Raw genomic sequence first — 20,653 nt, forward strand, 5'->3', positions numbered from 1 at the left:
TATTCAGGTCGCGGTCGATGATACTCATGCCTGATTTCCCAACATTTTTTGTTGAACTGAGCAATGCTATTGTACCATTTTAATATTCTATCCTTTTTAAACGCCTATCTTCTCTCAGTAATGTCCAACACGATCACATGGTAATGCATGTTAATAGTATGAGTGTGCAATCTTGTGCAATGTATACACCAAAATGAGTTTTGGCATGCATAGGATATGCTACGCAGTTTTTCACGTGTGCATATGATACACACTTTATGGTGTGTATATGACAGGCTCTTGGGTAGGATGGGGGTGGTGGGGTGGTTGGTTTGTAGGGCTGTAACGATATGCGATATGAAATCGAAATCGCAATACGCAGGTCCACGAACCTGTATCGCGATGTGAGAAGGCAGAATCGCGACACACCCCTTCCAACTGCCAGAATTATCCTTCCTGTCCAGGTCCAACTTTTAAGTCAGCAGTATGGCAACATTTCAGCTACCCGGTGGAGAACAAGGATGGCAATCGTGTAGTTGACAAGACCCACACAATTTGCCGTAAGTGTTTCAAGAAGCTTCCCCAACCGGCTGGCAACGTGGTGTGAGCGTGGCGTCTCTGTTGCGTGCCATCCGCGGGGCGGCTGCGTGACGTTTTCTCTTTCTTTGCACACCAGAAGCGTGTCTGACGCGGCACTTCTGTTGGTATTGATGTACAGGAGGCCCTATACTTCATGTTAAATATATATTGCCTATTGGTACCGTAAAGAGAACGTCGGCAGTAGCCTATTGACCCTACAGATATATGGTATTGACGGCAAAATAGGCTACAGAATACTGTACAGAATAAAACTGTTTTGTCCCCCCCATATCGAGGTTTGTATCGTACCGTTGGTCAAAAATCGTGATACGAACCGAATCGTGGGTTTGGTGTATCGTTACAGCCCTAGTGGTTTGTGCGTATAATACGCCATAAAGTGCGTAGCACGCAAAAAAACGTGCATAAAACTCATGTTGGCGTATACATTCCAGGATGGGATTTTTTGTTGGGAAAGTCGGGGGAGAGACGCACACTTCGATTAGACTGGATAAACACATGCAGCATCTTAATTGTTAAGAAAACGAAACGAAATAAATGAATAAATCAAGCCTTTATTACACAACACTAGGCTATATCATACAGAAAAAGAACAGTTTGTGACTTTGCGCTCCTAAGGGCTTTTTACACTTTTCCAAAAGTGGGCTTTCTGTCAGTTTACCTGCTGATGAATTCTCCAAGAGTCGAAAACATAAACAACACGTTCATCATTAATATGGACATAAACAACGCGTTCATCATTAATATGAACATAAACAACGCGTTCATCATTAATATGCATCTAGAGCTGAAATGATGGGCCGCCTCAAGAACTGCCTGCTCTCGACGCCACACCACTGATCGCACCACATCAGGGCCTGAAACATTTCTCCTCCACAGGCTGGATTAATGGATATTATGCCAGGGAGCATTTACTACTTTTAAACAATGCGTGTCCTGAAGCGGGTTCGGTAGCGCTACAATATTTTCTTTGTTAGCTGAAAACATTGGTCGGGTGCGGGTTGTTTATACATTGACCCACACATCACTGGTGTCAACCCTTTTTCATAAATAAATGAACTTGGTTCAAATTCCTAATTCATTGATTTCATGGGTGTAGAGGTCTACACAGAGGACCCGAGACCCGACCCGGGTCAGCTGGGTCAGGGTCGGGTCCCAATCTATTACTTCTACATTTGTTTTTGAAATAAATCGATATATCCGAGTCGATGTACCGCCCGGCTCCAGTGTATTCTCAGTCATGCTCACCATGTGATAAGCACATTGAGTGTGGATAAGGACGATGCAGGAAAGCCTGCGGTAATGCTTCATCCTTATGCTTGGAGAGACACTGCAGATTAACAGAGACTCTGGAAACCGGCAGCAACTCACAAGCTCCACACCACCCATCTCAAATCCACCATCGCAGACGCCGTTGCGGCACAGCAGGGGAGAGCTTTCCGTCGCCCGCTGCAAGAAGCATCGCCCAAACCTCAGCCTTCCTCTGCGGACCCCAAGTGTGCAGGCTTAAACAGATCCCGCCGCTGGATATCAGCTCCAGTTATTTGTCAGCTTCCTCATGACAATGACAGCCTGTAATCCAGAGCTGTCCTTCCACAGGCTGATAGACACTGAAGATCAATACGGAGGTGCTTGAATGCTCTCATACTCATGTGTCATCACGTTCCACATCAACACAGGAAGCAAATGAGATTGACACGACAGGACGGGTCTGTTAGCACTTTGAGTGACTGCTGTCACGTAACACGTGAGATTATGGTGACATTACGGTGTCCTCTTCTTGTAGAGTGTCACGGCTGCCACTGTTTGAGTGAGTTTAATCAGCTGTGGACATGAGTGTGTGTGAGTGTGTGCTGACAGACTTGATCCCATGTTGCTGTTTTTTTTTTTTTTTTGGTTGAGTGTCTTATAATGACATTACCCATAATGCACTTCTACTGATGATTACAGTTGTCCATTAGTCTGAATCTTAACCCACTTTATTACCCAACAGGGACACATGTAACTGTCTGTGAATAGACACTGATGATATGGTGTCAAAAGGGTCTTAGTGAAGCCATAGATGACAGCAGCTGGAGCGGGTTGACCATAAATAAACACCTGTAGGTGAAACCAGGAGCCCTTTAGACATTATTAGGCAAACAACCAATTCCAAATGAGATGAATTTGCAGTGTGTGACTAAAAACCAAACAATAGTTTTGGGGGATTTTGTTTATAACTATATTTTGAGAGTGTTATTTTGTTGGTTTCTTGGATACTTTAGGCCTGTCTTGAACATATGTGGTGATTTAATAATAATAATAATAATAAAAATAATAATAGATTTTATTAATAATGCACTTTTCATTCCGAAGAATCTCAAAGTGCAAAAAAATAAAATAAAAATATTTATCAAAGGGTGATGATTTCATTACTAGGGAATATTATAATTTTTCCTCTATAAGAGCATTCTAACCTTATTAGATGTATGTATCACCTTTTATGTCAACATGTTACATTTATTCAATAAATTAAATTCATATACTGAGACTGTTTCCAATCAAATAATATCAGTGTCAGTAAAATCTATCATAGTGGCATAGAAGCTGCATCTAAAGGATATTTGGATTTGCAGAATTTATGCTACAATTACAATAGCGATTCAAAATATTTTGAATATTGAAATACTTAAAAAGATAGTCCACCCAAAAATGTATGCATGAATTACTCACCCTCAAGCCATCCTAAGTGTATATGACTTAATATTTCAGACGAACACAATCGGAATTATCTTAAACATATCATTGCTCTTTCAAGCTTTATAATGGCATTGAATAGCCTGATTTTGAAGTCCAAAAAAGTGCATCCATCCATCCATCCATCCATCCATCCATCCATCCATCCATCCATCCATCCATCCATCCATCCATCCATCCATCCATCCATCCATCATAAGAGTAATCAAGAACTGATAATAATGTAAAATGTGTACCTTGAATGCAATGTAAGTCGCTTTGGATAAAACGGTCTGCTAAATGCATAAATGTAAATGTAAATGCAATACGACTCGTGGGGTTAATGAAGGTCTTCTGAAGTGAAGCGATTATTGCAGTTGTTTTTTTGTAAGAAAAATGTCAATATTTAAATTTTTATAATCTACAATAGCTAGCTTCCGACAGACGGCTGCACACATCGATTTACGGCCAAAGTGTAACCCTTGACCTGACATACAACGTATTAATAAATGCAGTCATGAATTAGAGTCTAAAACGTGACTTTAAAGATTAAACAGGGTTTGTTGCCCAGCACTATTTGTTTGATCCACGAGAGGCATCAAAGCATAAACTACTCCTACATCGTACGTCATATATCGCGTCACGAGGTACTCTTTTGGTGGAAGTCCGCTTGTGTAGGCCGTCTGCCAGAAGCTAGTTATTTTAATGTTTAAAGTTTTAAATATGAATATTTTTCTTACAAAAACCCACCACATTTTATCAGAAGACGTTTATTAACCTCCCTGAGTCATATGGATTACTTTTATAATGGATGGATTCACTTTTTTTGATCTTCACAACCGCTACTCACTCCCATTATAAAGCTTGGAAGAGCTGGGATATTTTTTATATAGCTCTGATTGTGTTTATTTGAAAGAAGAAAGTCTTATATACCTAGGATGACTTGAGGGTCATTTTCATGTTTGGATGAATTATCCCTTTAATGAAACTATAACCACCAGTAGATGGGTCCTTGAGCCATTTATTCAACTGATTCTTTCAAAAATGCTGATTCATTCAGGAAGAAAACGCCTCTGTTTGTTGTTCGGAGACACAACAGTTTGGTTATGACTTTGTTTGGATCTATTATCATTGGTACAATAGAGTAAAAACAAAACAATATTGTGTTTACAATGTAACTACTAATACATTACTTCACACTATTACTAATATACACATTTGGTGTTTAAAAAAAAAAAAAAAAATATATATATATATATATATATATATATATATATATATATATATATATATATATTTGGTGTTTAAAAAAAAAAAATATATATATATACATATATATATATATATTTTTTTTTTTTTTTAAACACCAAATGTGTATATTAGTAATAGTGTGAAATAATGTACTAGTAGTTACATATATGTATATATATAGGGCCATTTTTTTTCCACATTTAGATTTTTGTCCACAATTAGTTGACCATGTAAGTTTGTAAAGAAAGACTATGCACACCTGCACACATACACATTCAAACATACATGCCTATAGACCAAATACGTAATACATGCCGTAATGTGCATGCCGGCACTGTTTTCACAGATTCATGATTTTGAAGTTTACATGGAAATTATAGTTTTAAAAAACTTTTTAAACCTTTCAAAGTTTGTGTTCTCAGACTAGCAGAACAATGTATCGTGTAAATGAACGGCCAGAACGCATTATGCTGTTACGATGCCCAAAATAAATAAATAATGATTTATACAATGGAAATGAATTGGACAATGACTCTCTTCTAGAGCTGCTATTCAGCCAAAACAGTCTGTTGTATTATTTTCCTGTTGTCACTGTGAAGCTGCTTTGAAACAATCTGTGTTGTAAAAAGCTCTATAAATAAAAGTGACTTGAGTTTGTGGTCATTTTAACTGCTAGATTACATTATGCAGTTAAAGCGTGCTATCTTAAGGCTTTTTTTTTTTTTTTTTGCAGAGTGTCATATTTATGATGATATATTTAGGATAATTTAAAAATCCACATTGTCAAAACAACAATTACAATATTATTGTAAGCGGTACTTATTGCTCAAATCTATTAGGGTGAATAACATGATCGATAAATGTGAGGTTTTCTTTAATTCTCTGTGAACAATCTTTGTTGTTTTGGCCTTGTGGACAATAAAACCGTAGACTTACATTAAAGCCATAACAGAATATCATACATATGTGGCATGGGCTTTTTGATTTTCACCAGTTCACTATTATTGGGGTAAGAAAATCACTTGGATTGAGCTTTTGTGCTATTATTTTGTGTTTACCGTGTTTTCTTTTTTCCCGTCAGAAAATCCTTCAACTTCTACCTGAGAAAATCAACAGTCGATGGCAGTTTCACAGTATAGGTAAGTGCTGTTACACTGACGTGGATCATGCCCAAGGTTTTATCTTCTGAAATTGAAATATTGCTTTCATTAATCACTATTTCGTTGTGCATTATTATGTATGAGTGTGTATGAGTTCTGCTGGTAAAGCAGGTTCAGGAGAGAGTCAGTGTAACCTGGTTTAATACTTTCTCTGAGAAAATAATTAGCTACCGAGAGAGTGAGAGCAGAAGGTTAATAAATGAAAAATGCAAATGAGAGGCTTCATTTGAAATGCAAATTGCTGAATTAAATTATTCGTCTTGCGGTTTCAGTCCTCCGTACAGGAAGACCCTCAAAAGAGGCAATAACCTCAATTACAGCCCTCCACATAGAGACAGACAGACAGACAGTTTATTGATCCCCAAGGGAAATTCAAGCAAAAATTGATGCAACTGTTTCTAGGTTTATTATTATTGATTTCAGTTATATGTATTATTATTTTCTTGCACTCGTAATCATCTGTGTCATGAAGTATCTAAACATAAGCTAGTTGATAATAAGATTATAAGGGGAGTTGTTGTGCACCACATCTGATCCACTGCCATGCAACTGGTGCAACCGCAATCGGACCAATGGGGAATCAACCCACACTTCCCCCACCCACCCTAAAAGGTGGTTGCATATTTTTTCCGTTCATTTTTTCGAATAAGAATTTGTATAAGTCTTGGTTAAAGAGTTATAAGACATAAAACCAGACCAACCAGCTACAAGGTGATTGAGAATATTACAAGCTTTGATTTATAGCAAAAACGTATATTTGAAAATCAGCCAAAAAACAAAACAAAGGTACAAGACTGTGTACCTAATGGCTTTAATGAGGGAAAGAACAACCATCCCTGAGGCCTTGCATACTACATAGTCAGATTTGAACTTCGCAATTGACTTTAGACCAGTATTTTTTGTGTTGTTTAAAGGGCGTGTTAGTAAATGCACCTATTTACACACACTAGGACGAGCAGAAGCGCACAAACATGTCAAATATTTAAAAAAATAAAAGGATTCCTCTCTGAAGAAGCGTTTAGTCTTTCCGCTTGCAAATTCTGCCATGTAAATAGCGAATCCGCCACACTCTCAGAAAAAAAGGTACAGTGGAGGTACAATTTTGTTCCTTGGGGAACAAAGTGTATAACTGTACCTTTAAAGATACCCAATTCTCCCTTTGGGGACAATTATACCATTGTTTCCCACAGTATGGTCCTAGTGAGCCGCTGTCCTGCAGAGTTTGGTTCCAACCCTGAAAGACAAGGAAGCTCTTATTGATTAACATTTTGATGTTTTATTAAAAAAGTTTGGTCACCGTTATGGGGATCAGTGTTTCCTTTAGTTGGGCAGTTTGACTTGGGTTTTTAAGTGAGTTTGTGGTTTTTGTTACAGTGTTAACAAAACACATAATTATTTAAAACAAAAGAAGCCGTAAACAAAATGTATCATGAAGAAAAATGTTTGACTATATTAATTACTAAATAAAAATATCACTAAGGCCGTGTCCACCAAAGCGTTTTTTTCACACTGCTGGCTGGCATTTTCAATTGTTTTCAATGAGAGTGCCGCGTTTTTAGAACGCCTGGAGCGCACCGAGCGCTCAGCGAGTATTTCACTCTCACGCGCTGATTGCTCAGCGTTTTTAACTGGTCGCCGAGAGTTGAAGAATGTTCAACTTTGAGTAAAACGCAGCGCTCATCACTGTCACTTTTCACCCAGCTGTCCAATCACAGTGGAGGAGGGGCGGGACAAACACAACACAGACCAACTGCCACATTCTGCGTGTCGTCATCAGATGATAACAAGCAATAATAACAGAACAAAATGATTTTAAACAAAAGCCAGAGCAAATACTTTACATTGTATCTGCAATTTTATATAGAATCAATACAGGAACAAACTACCTTGGAAATTAGAAAGACCTCCGCGGATTTTCCGTATCATAACTACAAGCAGAGTCGCAACTGAGGAGAAAAAACGATGCCTGCCAAAACGCTCTCAAGCACTCACAGCGAGGCGTTTTCAGCAGAGCGCCTAGCATTTTCAGCTGGCTAAAAACGCTTTGGTGGACACACGGCCTATCAATAATTTCTTGCCACAGATCAGACATTCTGGATTTTGATTTTTAAAAACATTCTAAGAGGTGAAAAGTTTAGACACACAGATATTAAGAATCAGCACAATCTCAACAATGGTGACACTTAATGCTGCAATGCATGCTGGGAGCCATGAGTTTTATACTATGGTGGCTTAGAAGGGTTGGAGATAAACTCTGGAGGACATCAACTCTCTAGGACTGAACTTGCCAACTCCTGACTTAGAGGTACAAAAATGTACCCTTAAGGGTACAGCCCCAGTGACGGCCACTTGTGCCTTAAAAGGTAAACATTTTTACTCTTTTTTTGGGATGGGAGAAAATACTCTTTGTTGCAGGTTATGCCAAAAAAACACACTGATGTCTCATTAAGAGATAAGGGACAACCATTTTGGACTATGCGCCTGACGTGCCAACCTTTATTTCTGTCCTTAAACAAGCTTAAGAGGATTTCGGACACACCCTAAAGGCGGGCGTACACGGTGCGATTTTTGCTGTCGTACGAACTCGCAGACGATTTTTTTTTTCTTGGGAGAAATCGCGTGGACATCGTGGATGCTCGTATGGTCGCGGCTCGCACCGTGTGAGAGGAAATACGAGACGAGCCGAGCACGTTAGGAGCACATCCCGACCTTACGATCATTTTTAAACATGTTTAAAAAGTTCGGGGGAGTCGGCCCGATTTTTACCAGCATATGGCTGTCCCCTATTGCCAAATCATGCACAAGCTCGTCACATACGCTCAATCTATGACTAATATTAGCTCAGTGGCTGCCACATACTGCGTACGTACACACACACACACACACACACTTTCTCTCACGTGCACTCTTCTCTTTCCCTCTGGTTGTTTCGGTTAAAAGGAATGGCTACTACCGTTCTCTGCTTTTCAACAAATCATTTGCACACCTTTTTTATTTATTTTTTGTATCTGAAGCTATAGCAGCAACATTGAAAGCTCCGGTGTCTGTGTTACACGAAAACTTGTGTGATCGCGGCCGGCTCGCGGTGCAAACAGTCGTGCCGTGTACCAGCTGATTTGATGCGATGATCAAATTAAATGACTCGTAGCGTCTGCAATATCTCACGACCTTCCGAGTGTCCGAATTCGCACAGTGTACGCCCGCCTTAAGCGGACCTGCTCCGTGAGCTTCAGACCATGGGCTCAGATTGTTAAAATATGGCCTTAAGTTTGAGTGTAGGGAGACTATATGCTTGTTTGCTCTGATTCTCTGATTGGTGGAGATTTCTTTGTGGAATCATGGTTTATAGTTTAGTGTTAAACATGATTATTTAAAGAAATAAGTTCAAATAATGCACACTAATGGTTTCAACAAAAGCAGACACCATCAATTAGCAACCTCGTAGCTCACACTAGACCTGTCTTTAAAGATTTTTTAAGTTATCTTTAAAAATCAATTCCCCCAGGAAGAAAATAAATGGTATCTTTACTGTATAAAGGTACTTCGGACACCATAGCATTGTATCCACAACTTTCCAAAAAAGAAAAGGTATAGAGATACATTAGAGAAGAGGAATGACACATATATTAGAAACACCCCTGGGGTTTAATAATTTTATATCAGGTTAAAGGGTTAGTTCACCCAAAAATGAAAATTATGTCATTAATTCTTCACCCTCATGTCGTTTGACAGCCGTCAGACCTCCGTTCATCTTCAGAACACAAATGAAGATATTTTTGTTGAAATCCGATGGCTCAGAAAGGCCTTCATTGACACCAATGTCATTTCCTCTCTCAAGACCCATAAAGGCACTAAAGACGTCGTTACAAAGCCCATCTCACTACAGCGGACAGACAATCATTTTATGAAGCGACGAGAACAGTTTTTTGTAACAACGTCTTTAGTGCCTTTATGGGTCTTGAGAGAGGAAATGACATTGGTGTCAATGAAGGCCTTTCTGAGCCATCGGATTTCAGCACTAATATCTTCATTTGTGTTCTGAAGATGAATGGAGGTGTGACGGGTGTCGAATGACATTAGGGTGAGGAATGACAGAATTTTAAAGTTTACATGATAGTTGAGTAGGAGATGATAGTTTTCAAAAACTTGCACTTTTAAACCTTTCAAAGTTTGTTCTCAGACTAGCAGAATGTATCTGTGTTTTGTGTATCGAATGTATCGTGTAAATGAACGGCCTGAACGCATTATGCTGTTACGATGCGCAAAATGAATTAATAATGATTTTTACAACGGAAATGAATTTACTTAAATTGGACAATGACTTTCTTCTAGAGCTGCTATACAGCCAAAACAATCTGTTGCCTTACAATGAAAAATAAAATTGCCTTACAATGAAATTCCTTTGGGTAAATAATATTAACACTTAGATAATCATTAGATAACACTTAGGGATATAAAGAATAAAAATGCATGTGTCATGGATAAATACAATGGGATAGCTTAAGAATTAACAATAATGAAATGATTTGATGTAATAATGCAAACAAAAATGATAATGGTAGTTATTATTAGTAATGCATTTATGTTTTTAAAAAAAAGAAACAACTAAGATTAATATCACTGTTTAAAATAACAGCATTGCTGTGTGCGCGCTGAAGAGCTGAATGAACACCGGGTTGACTGACTGATGCGTTTCTAAAGAAACTGCACAAACAAAGGTTATCTATCGACTCAAGTTCAACACATATAGCCTACTTCAATCTGAGGTTTGTCTGAATGTGTGTTGTGATGACGTCACACAGCACATCTAGGCCCAAAATCTGCTGCAATTTAGAAATATTGCAACCCCCTCTGAATATTACTGAAGTTGCTTGATTGTTGCGTTAAATTCTGCGACCGCTTTTCTTTTTCAAAGTGATTTTAATCAAGTGCATCCCTTGTGAAACAGTTTCTACGATGGTGCCAGTTCATTTGTTATAAATAATATTTTGGCTTGTGTCCATCAAGTTGATAAAAAGTAAAATCTAGGTAACTGAGTTGTGTAATATTTAAAACATGTTATGGTTGCATTTCACGCAAAAAAAATAAAAATTAAAAATTAAATTGTTTATTTTATGATGATATAAAATGACTCATACCAAGATAAACCAAGATATAAGACCTCTATCGCCAGAGGGTATCAGCCATCACATTTCTTGATCATAGTCAATAGGTTAGTGCATCATAAGGCTGGAGTTTTCTGCAGTGTAATGATCAAGTTTCAGTTGGGGACACTTATATTTCAACTATATTTCCGATCTACCAGCATTGACACTACATGATAAAATAAATGAGCTGGATGACATTACTGTACAGCCGAATCAAATTCCACTGCATTATTTTCCTGTTAACATAGTGAAGCTGCTCTGAACAATTGGCATTGTAAAAAAGCGCTATATAAATAAAGGTGACTTGACTTACTGATTGTGTGTTCAAACACTTTTCTTTTATAGGTTCTATACTCAAAAAACTTTTGCACACTGGAAACTCTTTCAAGGTAGGAGAATTTATGAATCAGAAGACATCCAAAAGGATTTTCTGAATGTCTGCTGCAGATACGGGCGTAACCAGAGGAAATGTGTTTTATGTTTGTGTGTGCAGATCCGCTGTGAGGGCATGCGTCTGTTCCTGCTCTGGCTAGAGGCTCTGCAGAGTAACTGTGCAGAAGAGCAGCTCCTCATATTCGCCTGCCTGATCCCAGGATTCCCTGCTGTACCCTCATCCAGAGGACCCTGCACACTGGACACCATCATATACAACCCCTTTTCCAACCCGCCTGACGGTAACATATACACACATCGACATACACAACTAATCGTGGACCCACTTTATTTTAAGTGTCTTTAACAATATACCAGGGCTGCATGATATTGGAAAAAAATTACATTGTGATATTTTTTTGCCCAACAATATATATTGCGATATTGAGAGCCATCAATCCAGGCTAAAGTCAATAATTACCATTCCATGAAATTGATAATTTCACTAATAAGCAAGCTTCATTACAAGTGACAAAAAGAAATGTTGGAAAGTATGTGCAAACATGAAACTAAACCTCCAGTAGGTGGCAGCAGGTGACCGTCTTAATGGGCGAGTCACTGAGTCGTTCATTCAAACGCTGAATCGTTCACACTTGTTGCTGTGAGTGAGACGCGTTACCGTTCTGCTGTGAACGGTTTTCGCTGCTGTTAACAAAAACACTAAATATTGCATCTATAATGTAAGTGACTAAGTGAATGTTAATTAGTTGTTTATGGAACTGTCATATGAAATCAGTGTCATTTTCAGTCGTGATGATTAGGCATGTGCCGATATCAATTTTTCATGTTGCGATTAATTGATGAAGTTTTATCACGATATACGATATTATCACGATATTGAAATAAGTTGCAAAAAAAAAGTGTTGCCATAGCATAACAGCTTTAAGAACTATTTTTGTAAGAACAAAAATAACTGAATGTTTAAATACAATAATGCACCAAAATATATACAGCTCTGGAAAAAAATTAAGAGAACCCTCATTGAGAAATCAATGTTAAGTGGTCTCTTGATATTTTTCAGAGCTGTAGAAGTACAATTTTCAAACAGATTAAATTGCAAAAAAAAATAGGCTATAAAGAACAACAGGTATGCTTACAAATTACAATAAGGTCTCATTAGTTTATGCATTCACTAAGATTGAGCAATAGCTACATTTGGTACAGAAAGTATAATGTTTTTGGTAATGTTGGTTAAGAAATACTGATCATTGTTAGTTTTATCTTAGGTCCATTAACAAAGTTATTTTGATTTTAATGTTATTAAACAGTAACTAAGAAATTAACATAGAATTATTCATTCTTTATAAGTATTTTTCATTGTCAGTTTGGTAATAATGAATTAACATGTTAACTAATGAAGTTGTATGTCTCAAAGTTTTACTGAACAATAACAGAACGTTCTAATTATTAGGGCATGTTGTAGTCCAGATTAAAACATAAAAATGTTTAAGTTTGAAAATAAATAGCCTATTAAGTATTTGGTGCTTGATGAACAACATTGAGATTACAAAAACTAATGGATGTTTTAAAAACTACACGCGGTTTTTGTTTGTTTGCGGGGTTCCCGGGGTAACAGCCGCATTCTGCAGTTCATCAGCGCCCTCTGCTGTCACTGAGCGGCACTTCAGCAGCGCGTCTCCTTCACCCATTCAGTCATGTGCAAACGCACGTTGGGCTTGTTTATATCTGAGCGCATGTCCCTTTGACGCAGAATACAGCGGTGTTGAGCATTTATACGGTTGATTGGCAAAGTATTCTTGAATGCATTATAAAAAAAAATTATAAATTGTTAATAAATTATTATTTACGATATTTTAAAGTGCCCACGATAACAATATCGTGCATATTCATTATCGTGATAAATCGCATTATCGAAAATCGGCACATGTCTAGTGATGATATTCAGGAAAATGCTCAAGTGTTGTAATTTCTCCTCGAGAGGCTGCACGAGCGCCAACAGCACGACCTTATCATCGTCAGTTCATTATATTATTATCCACTATCGATCGCCACGTTCACTAAATGAATGCACAAACATTGCATTTTGGTGAATCGCTAGTTATTTTTTGTTTTAATCAGCCTCTTGTCCGTCGGGCAAGTAAAATTCTCTTCCACTTGTCCCTTCAAAAAATCCACTTGTTCCGGATAAGCGTTAATGTCGAGCCCTGCTTTGTATTCGTCGTAAAGAGCTTTGTGGTGCCGTTTTAAGTTATCAGACAAATTGGTGTTTTCTTGTTTTGTGGCCACAAGACACTCCATACAAAGTACCTTTTTTTGTTCAACATCCTCCTTCTTGTAGCCAAAATAGTTCCAAAAAGGGAATTTCTAGTACGAAATCTTTTATTTCTTTTTTTTCTTTTTTTTTGCGGCGGATCCTCTTTGTCGCGCATTTTCACTGTGCAGGCACGCGGAACGTGTGTCACCCCAGCAACAAACTTGTGTTTACTGTGCTACCGTTCTCTTAATACACCATGGGCTACTACCAGGGATGGAAATTAGCACCCGCCACCAGCCAAATGCGGGTGATTTTGAGTTGTGGCGGGTAAACTCGCTTCACCTACCGGCCACCGTGGCGGGTAAATAAAAATAGCATACTGTTTCCCCTCTTTTGTTCAATGCATGCGAGTGCGGCCGTATGTCCGAATATGACCGTCGTTTTCGCCGTCATTACCCAGATGTAGTACCAGAAGACGCGAATACGAACTCGCGCGCGCTGAAAGAAGATCCGTCACTGTGCATCATCCGAGAACGCGCACTCGTCTCACAGCGCACAAATATTGAGTTCTCTTTCAAGTCTTGCGCTTAAATGGACAAACTCACACAAAAAGTATGTCAACATGTCCATCTTGATTAGTATCCAAGCAGACACAGTCTGAATATGCCTTAAGTGAACGTTATACAGTCGAGAAAGAAGAGCATATCCCTGCACCAGGTCTTAAAGGGGCAGTAGCCTTTACTGCTGTCTGTTTAATGTCAAACAAAAGGACATCACTCACTGCTCTTGAATAGCTTTTGTAAGTTTAATAAGGATTAATCTTTAATTTAAACAGTTAAAATATGCAGTTATTTTACATTTGATTACTTTATTGAATTTCTGTACCTTTCTGCAAGCCATTACTGTACATTAGCTATTATTAAATGTACACACGAGTGAGGTCAAGTTAAACATTTTAGTTTGAATTGTATTTTATACTGTGGATTGTTGCAATGTGCTAAATAAATATTTGCATAATTTGTAATTGATTAATATTTGAAACTTTAATATTAATTTATGCAATCGTAATGCCTTGATTTTTAGTAAAGTTACACAGTCACAGCATTAGCCATAAATGCAATGGTACTAATTGTTAGCATAATTTCTTTTGGTGCTTCGGTTTCGGCCAAGAATTTTTATTTCTGTGCATCCCTACTGACAATGTTCTGCTCGGTGTGTTGTCAACACGCTTCAGAAGATGCCAAAACGAATAGTTTCATTGTTGGGACTAAAAACCTAAAACTGGAAGCCATAAAAGATCACGAATCATCCAAATGCCCCATCCAGGTAAAAAAAAAAACGCACAGAGCCCTACTTATTTAATGACATGTATATCAGTTCATGGTTTGTGTGTGTATAAGAGAGAGTATTTCATTGAGACTTGAGATTAAATAAACTGCTTAAGTATTGTAGAGCTTGTAGTATTAATTTTTCACATGCAGTTACACATTGTCGGTTAAAAACAAGAAAGTGGCTGGTAAAAACATGAAGTGGCTGGTAGATTTTGAAATCCACCAGCCACAGTGGCCGGTGGACAAAAAAGTTAATTTCCATCCCTGGCTACTACCCTTCACATCGCATGTGCTGGCGATGGGATTATTGCTCGTGCACATTGCGATGTCGATGTTAAAACAGAATATCGTTCAGCCCTACAATATATTAACATTTAAATGAATCGTTTGATAGAATGCACTTACTATGTCCATTAGGGCTGGGTGATAAAGCGATAACGATAATTAAAAATAATTTTCCTCCATAAAATGATAACAACTGTTAGATAAATTCTCGATATAATGTTAACGCGCTATGCCTAATGCTACACATGCACACAGACCGGCTTCTCGGTGCTTTACGCTGTATTGTTTACAGTCAGTGGCTGACAGGTGCGGAGAGGTGCGGAGTGAAGTGGAGCGAGAAAAATGAGGAATAGTGAAGAAAATTCAGAGCTCATGACCAGCTCTGAGGACACTAGGGCTGCACGATTAATCGAAATCGAACCGCAATCGCGATTTGGCTTGTGTGCGATTATGAAAGCTCAAAGGCTGCGATTTTAATTAAATAAATAAATGCCCAGTGCGTTAGCGAAGAGCGGCTCTGTGATAAACGCTGCTCCGTCTGAAAGACTGCAAGTTTGAGTCGCTTATAACGTGCGTTTGAAAAAGCAACACGAGTCAAACATCTTCACAAACTAGTGAAGCGTTCATAAACCTGTTCAACAAAAGACAACGTTTAATAACATGCTTTACCTCACTTCATATCGTCAGTCAAGTGTGTTTATAGTATTCTATCTCAATCAGCACTGCATTATAATACACTATGTTTGTATGAAAATACCCTTGACGACTTGAAGAACTCAAATACACCATATTTTGCTGCAGTCGTGTTTATTGTCGTCATGTTTAATCAAAGCGTCTCTATCTTCTGTTTACACAGCGTTAGCTTGTAGTATTAGTATTATATTGTTATATTTATTCTGACGTACTCTTTTTTATTTGTAATTATGAAAATGGTAATATTTCTTATTTTTAAAAATATTTTTAGCAGTAATAATAATCATAATAATTATTTTGAGTCACATTAATATAAAAACACAAAATGTTATATACACACACTTTTCATTTGTAAAAAATAACAATAACAATAATCGCATTTTAAATTATATATTTTCCCCAAATCGTGCAGCCCTAGAGGACACAGATATCATTAACAAGAAAGTTCACTCAACTTCAGTGGTTTGGAGATATTTTGGCTATCTGACATAAATAAGAGCGACGTACGTACACTTATCATAGGTTCACCACACGGAATATAATTTTTTAATAATCTTGCTTCTTCGAAGTTCTTCCATGTAACATTGAGCTCATCACAGCGGTAAATCTACATTAACTACATTCACGCACAGGCTTATCATCTTGTTAGTTGTAGTGGGTGACTTACAAGCTAACGTTACCAAACTATAATCCCTAAAACATCGGACTTATGGAAAAATACATTGCTATCATAATTATTTGTCTTTGATGATGTATTAATAACTTAGCATCGCCTGTATCAAAATAGAAATAATATTCTCTTTTGATCAGAAATATTTTTTTTAATTATATTTTTGTTTGTTGACAAACATTGTCTTTAAAGCACTTTGACTTTGCAATTGCAGTCAGCAAAACCAAATAACATAACCAATAACAAGTGTCAAAATAACATATTACATGCTTTGAATTCCTTATATATCGCTTTGCAGTGTTCTACACAGCCTGGATGGGTCGCTGTACGGGATCCAACTCTTAGAGACTTATTATAATAAAGAGACTTGAGACTTGTGAGCATCTCTGCGTGCTAATGTTTCACTCTTTATTATATTGCTGCCATTTCATTTTTTTTTCTCATTAATGTACACACAGCACCCCATGTTGACAGAAAAACACAGAATTGTTGACATTTTTGCCGAATTATTAAAAAAGAAAAACTAAAATATCACATGGTCCTTACCAAACCATGCAATATGATATTGAGAATTATATATATAATATATAATATACACACACATATACATACACATCCAATATAATTACATTGTTGACCTTAACCCACCCTTAAACCTATGCCACCAAACTGGTCTGTAAACGTACCTGTATCCCACCTCAATAGCAGCCACGGTGTTTTGGGTTACACCTTATTTGTCATTGTTTCATTGTAATTGCTCAAATAAGTATTGTGAAATTTTAATTACCAACATGCACTTACAGTGGTAGGGTTTGTTCTACGGTTAGTTGATATAATTATGCACAATTTATTGTCATTTATATTAGGTGTATCAAGGACGCTAAATTAAAGTATAACTGTGATTTGCAATATGACTTGAACAGAAGCAATACATTTTACCAAAACTTTTGTTTGTTTTTTTCTGACGCATTACAGTTAAGAATGTTTTCTTTATTTTTGTTGTTTTGTTTTGAATGTTGATTAATGTACACTGTCCCTTTTTAAATAAATGAATATGTATGTATGTATATACACACATATACTAGGAAGAGAGATAATAATAAAAAACTAAAGTAAAATAAAAAACATGATATTGGGTTAAATAATATTAATAATAAAATAATTAATAGTAATAATAGGGGAAGCAACATTAATGTTCACATTTTTGATTATGAAGTAGACATTTTCTTAAAATTATACTAAAAATGATTTAAACAATGTGCATTCTTTAAATGCTTGTTGGACCTTTAGTCACTCTATTTTCTATAGATTTAAAATGAATAAAATAAGTTAAAAAGTTTTTTTTTCAACTAAGCAAGTTATTTTTATTTGAAATATGACTGATAAAAACTAAAACTTTAAAACTGATGAAAACTTTTTTTTTTTTAATTAGTTTGTTTAATTAGCATTTTTGTTCTGTTTTATTTCTTTCCGGTTTTGTTTGTAATTAGTTTCTTTCTGTTTTTGGTCTTGCTGACTGTACATGTATTGATTTTGAGGACTTTTACTTACATTAGTTAATCTAATATAAGATTTTGCTGAAGTATCGATAATATTAAAATTTAATTGATATCTAAAATGACTTATGCATCATGAAATAAGATCAGAATCTTTGATCATATTTCCTACCAATCATCATGTAAATAATCGTGATTCCAATATTGACCAGAATAATCATGATTGATTTTTTGGCATAATTGAGCAGCCCTAGTAGGAACATCCAGATCAGAGCTTGCCATTTCTAAAGCTCTTTTTATATTTTATACTTTTGTGCAGTGATGACGTGTTTTTTTACTCGTAAATTCACCATGGTTTCCTCGACAAAAATCAAATATGATTATTGGATATGGGTTTTGGATTGTTGCAGAAAACAGGCTCTGTGATCAACAAAAGTTTATGAATTCACACATGTTTTTTTCCTCATGATAATCTTCACAAATGAACATAACTTATGAATACAGTCGGCAGAAGTAAAAAGCTACTGTAAGCGCAGGTGATAAACAAACTACACCATGTCACCACCATTAACACTCACAACACACTTTCATTCACCCTGAAAGTTTGAGTTTGAATAGTTTGCAAGAGTGTGATTATAAACGACTAGGCTGTGAAAGTGACTAGTGAGCGGATGAGTTTTCCTGATGAGGTTTAACTCTCTGGGGTTGACGAACGCGCCAACATAATTTTTATTAACAGCTGAAAGAACTTAAAATATTCTGTCATTTTTGGTCATACAGATAAGAGTAAGACATTGTTACTTAACTGTAAACTGTTATTCACAATAACAACAACATCTTGGGCTTTTAAAAAATAAATAAAACTAACATGAAGTGCTTTCCACACTGCCGTGAGAAACATGTCTATAGAAAGCCTGAAATGCCTCGACAACCTCTGTAGTCCCATTTAGACACTTGTGAGCTTTAAAAACAAATCCTAAAGTCGTATTACTGATGTATTTAATGTCATAAAATAATCCATAAAAATATATCGAGCTTGTGTTTACTACAGACCTTATTTCAGGCATTTAACCAAAATTCGAAAAACCCTGCTGATACTGACGATGGAACAGGAAGTGTTAAAATGTCTGTGTTTTGGCCTACAAAAATGTCATTCCTGCAGAACTCTATTCGACATATTGCAGTCCATGAATTTGTTGTCTGAGGCTGAGACGGTTAATCTTCAGCACTGTAAGGTAGTGACTGCTGGGAATGACAACATGAGGTTGGGATTTCGCAGGACTTTTAGTGCTCATTTTCAGATGCAAAGACACTCCTGAACAAATCAGCTGAACTCAGAACGAATGCCGTACATGCACTGCTCTAACTGAAGTACCCAATAACCCTGATATTTTTCTGTGCACGCAACTTCATTCTTTTCATCCCTAACCATTTAAAACACATCTACTATGTTTCTGTCTGGGAATGTGATTTTTAATGATGGCCATTAATGCTCTTTGTGGCACAAAGGCACTTTAAATCTAGTATTAGAGTGTAATAATCAAATGGCGGCACAACATCCTCAGAAAAGGAGGTCAGAGTCTGTTAAACGCTGAAAGGAATGATTTCCCTTGATGTTTCCTCTCGGAAAAGATTTTATTGATGCCCTTGAACTGGTAATGACCCATAATTTCAAAGTGCTGTGAACGTGTTCGTATGTATTCACATTGGTGAATATTCCTTCTGTCTGTGCTGACGGCTTCATGTCTGAATAGATTTCATTAGTGAAACACAAGCTATTCACGCTGAAGGTTGTTCAGCCCTCTGCGGTGACAAAGGCTGTGGTGACAACCTAAAAAAAAAAAAAAACAATCCATGTGTTAAAACATAAGCCGGATACAGATCTTGCAAAAGCGAGTCGTGGATTTTTAAAAATAATGAAAATTAAAATAACTCATTTGTTTTCACTTGAAAGGTGAGGACTGCCATGTTTTGGATGTTAAAATGCTTTCTCTATCTGGTGTTAATTTTTTCACCTATTTTTAATTTAGTCTTAGTCTTATGCTAAATGTCCTTGTTAGTTGTAGTCATATTTAGTCATTCACATATCTTTTTTAGTAAGTCAAGTTTTAGTTGACTAAAAGTCTTTTCATTTTAGTCTAGTTTTAGTCAAACTAAAACTTAATATTTCTTAGTCAAGTTTTAGTTAAAACATTTTAGTCTCTTTTTATATTAATTATTTCTGAGATTATTTCTAATACCATTTCAGTCAAATAGAGTTTCACACATCTCAAATATTGGTTAAATGTCATATTGACACAGAGCGTGAGTCAGAGCCTGAAAGCGTGTTCAGTTGTCAGGGCACTGATCACGACATAAGTCATTGGGCTGACTCCCTCAACAGTGCCCTGACTACTGAACTAGGTAGCTGATTGAGACGCACCCTGAGACCTGTACTTGAGCAACAGCAGTGCAAACTCGTTTCGGAATATTTTGAAGACATATCAGCTGAATACTCTCTCTCGTGATGAAAAAATTGAGACGAATTGAAATTATTTTTTATGCAAAACATTTAGTCTTGTCCTTTTTCATCAACAATAATGCATGTTAATTTAGTCTTAGTCAGCATTTTGGACATTGGTGCAGTCTCGTCATCGTCTCAATCGTCTTAGTCATGGAAAAAAAGGTTGTTGACGAACATAT

General features: G+C 36.8%; 1 protein-coding gene across 6 annotated transcripts in view; it reads left to right on the plus strand.

The window, feature by feature from the left end:
- ralgapa2 (Ral GTPase activating protein catalytic subunit alpha 2) overlaps positions 1-20,653 on the plus strand; it is a 253,571-nt gene that overhangs the window by 86,127 nt on the left and 146,791 nt on the right. For all 6 annotated transcript variants that reach the window (XM_067456168.1, XM_067456163.1, XM_067456165.1 and 3 more), the window contains exons 4-6: positions 5,624-5,681; positions 11,195-11,238; positions 11,343-11,523. In XM_067456168.1, the coding sequence (XP_067312269.1) occupies positions 5,624-5,681; positions 11,195-11,238; positions 11,343-11,523 (283 nt within the window). The remainder of the gene's footprint in view (positions 1-5,623; positions 5,682-11,194; positions 11,239-11,342; positions 11,524-20,653) is intronic.

This window comes from Pseudorasbora parva, chromosome 10, assembly GCF_024679245.1.
Source record: "Pseudorasbora parva isolate DD20220531a chromosome 10, ASM2467924v1, whole genome shotgun sequence".
In the NCBI taxonomy this organism is placed as follows: domain Eukaryota; kingdom Metazoa; phylum Chordata; class Actinopteri; order Cypriniformes; family Gobionidae; genus Pseudorasbora; species Pseudorasbora parva.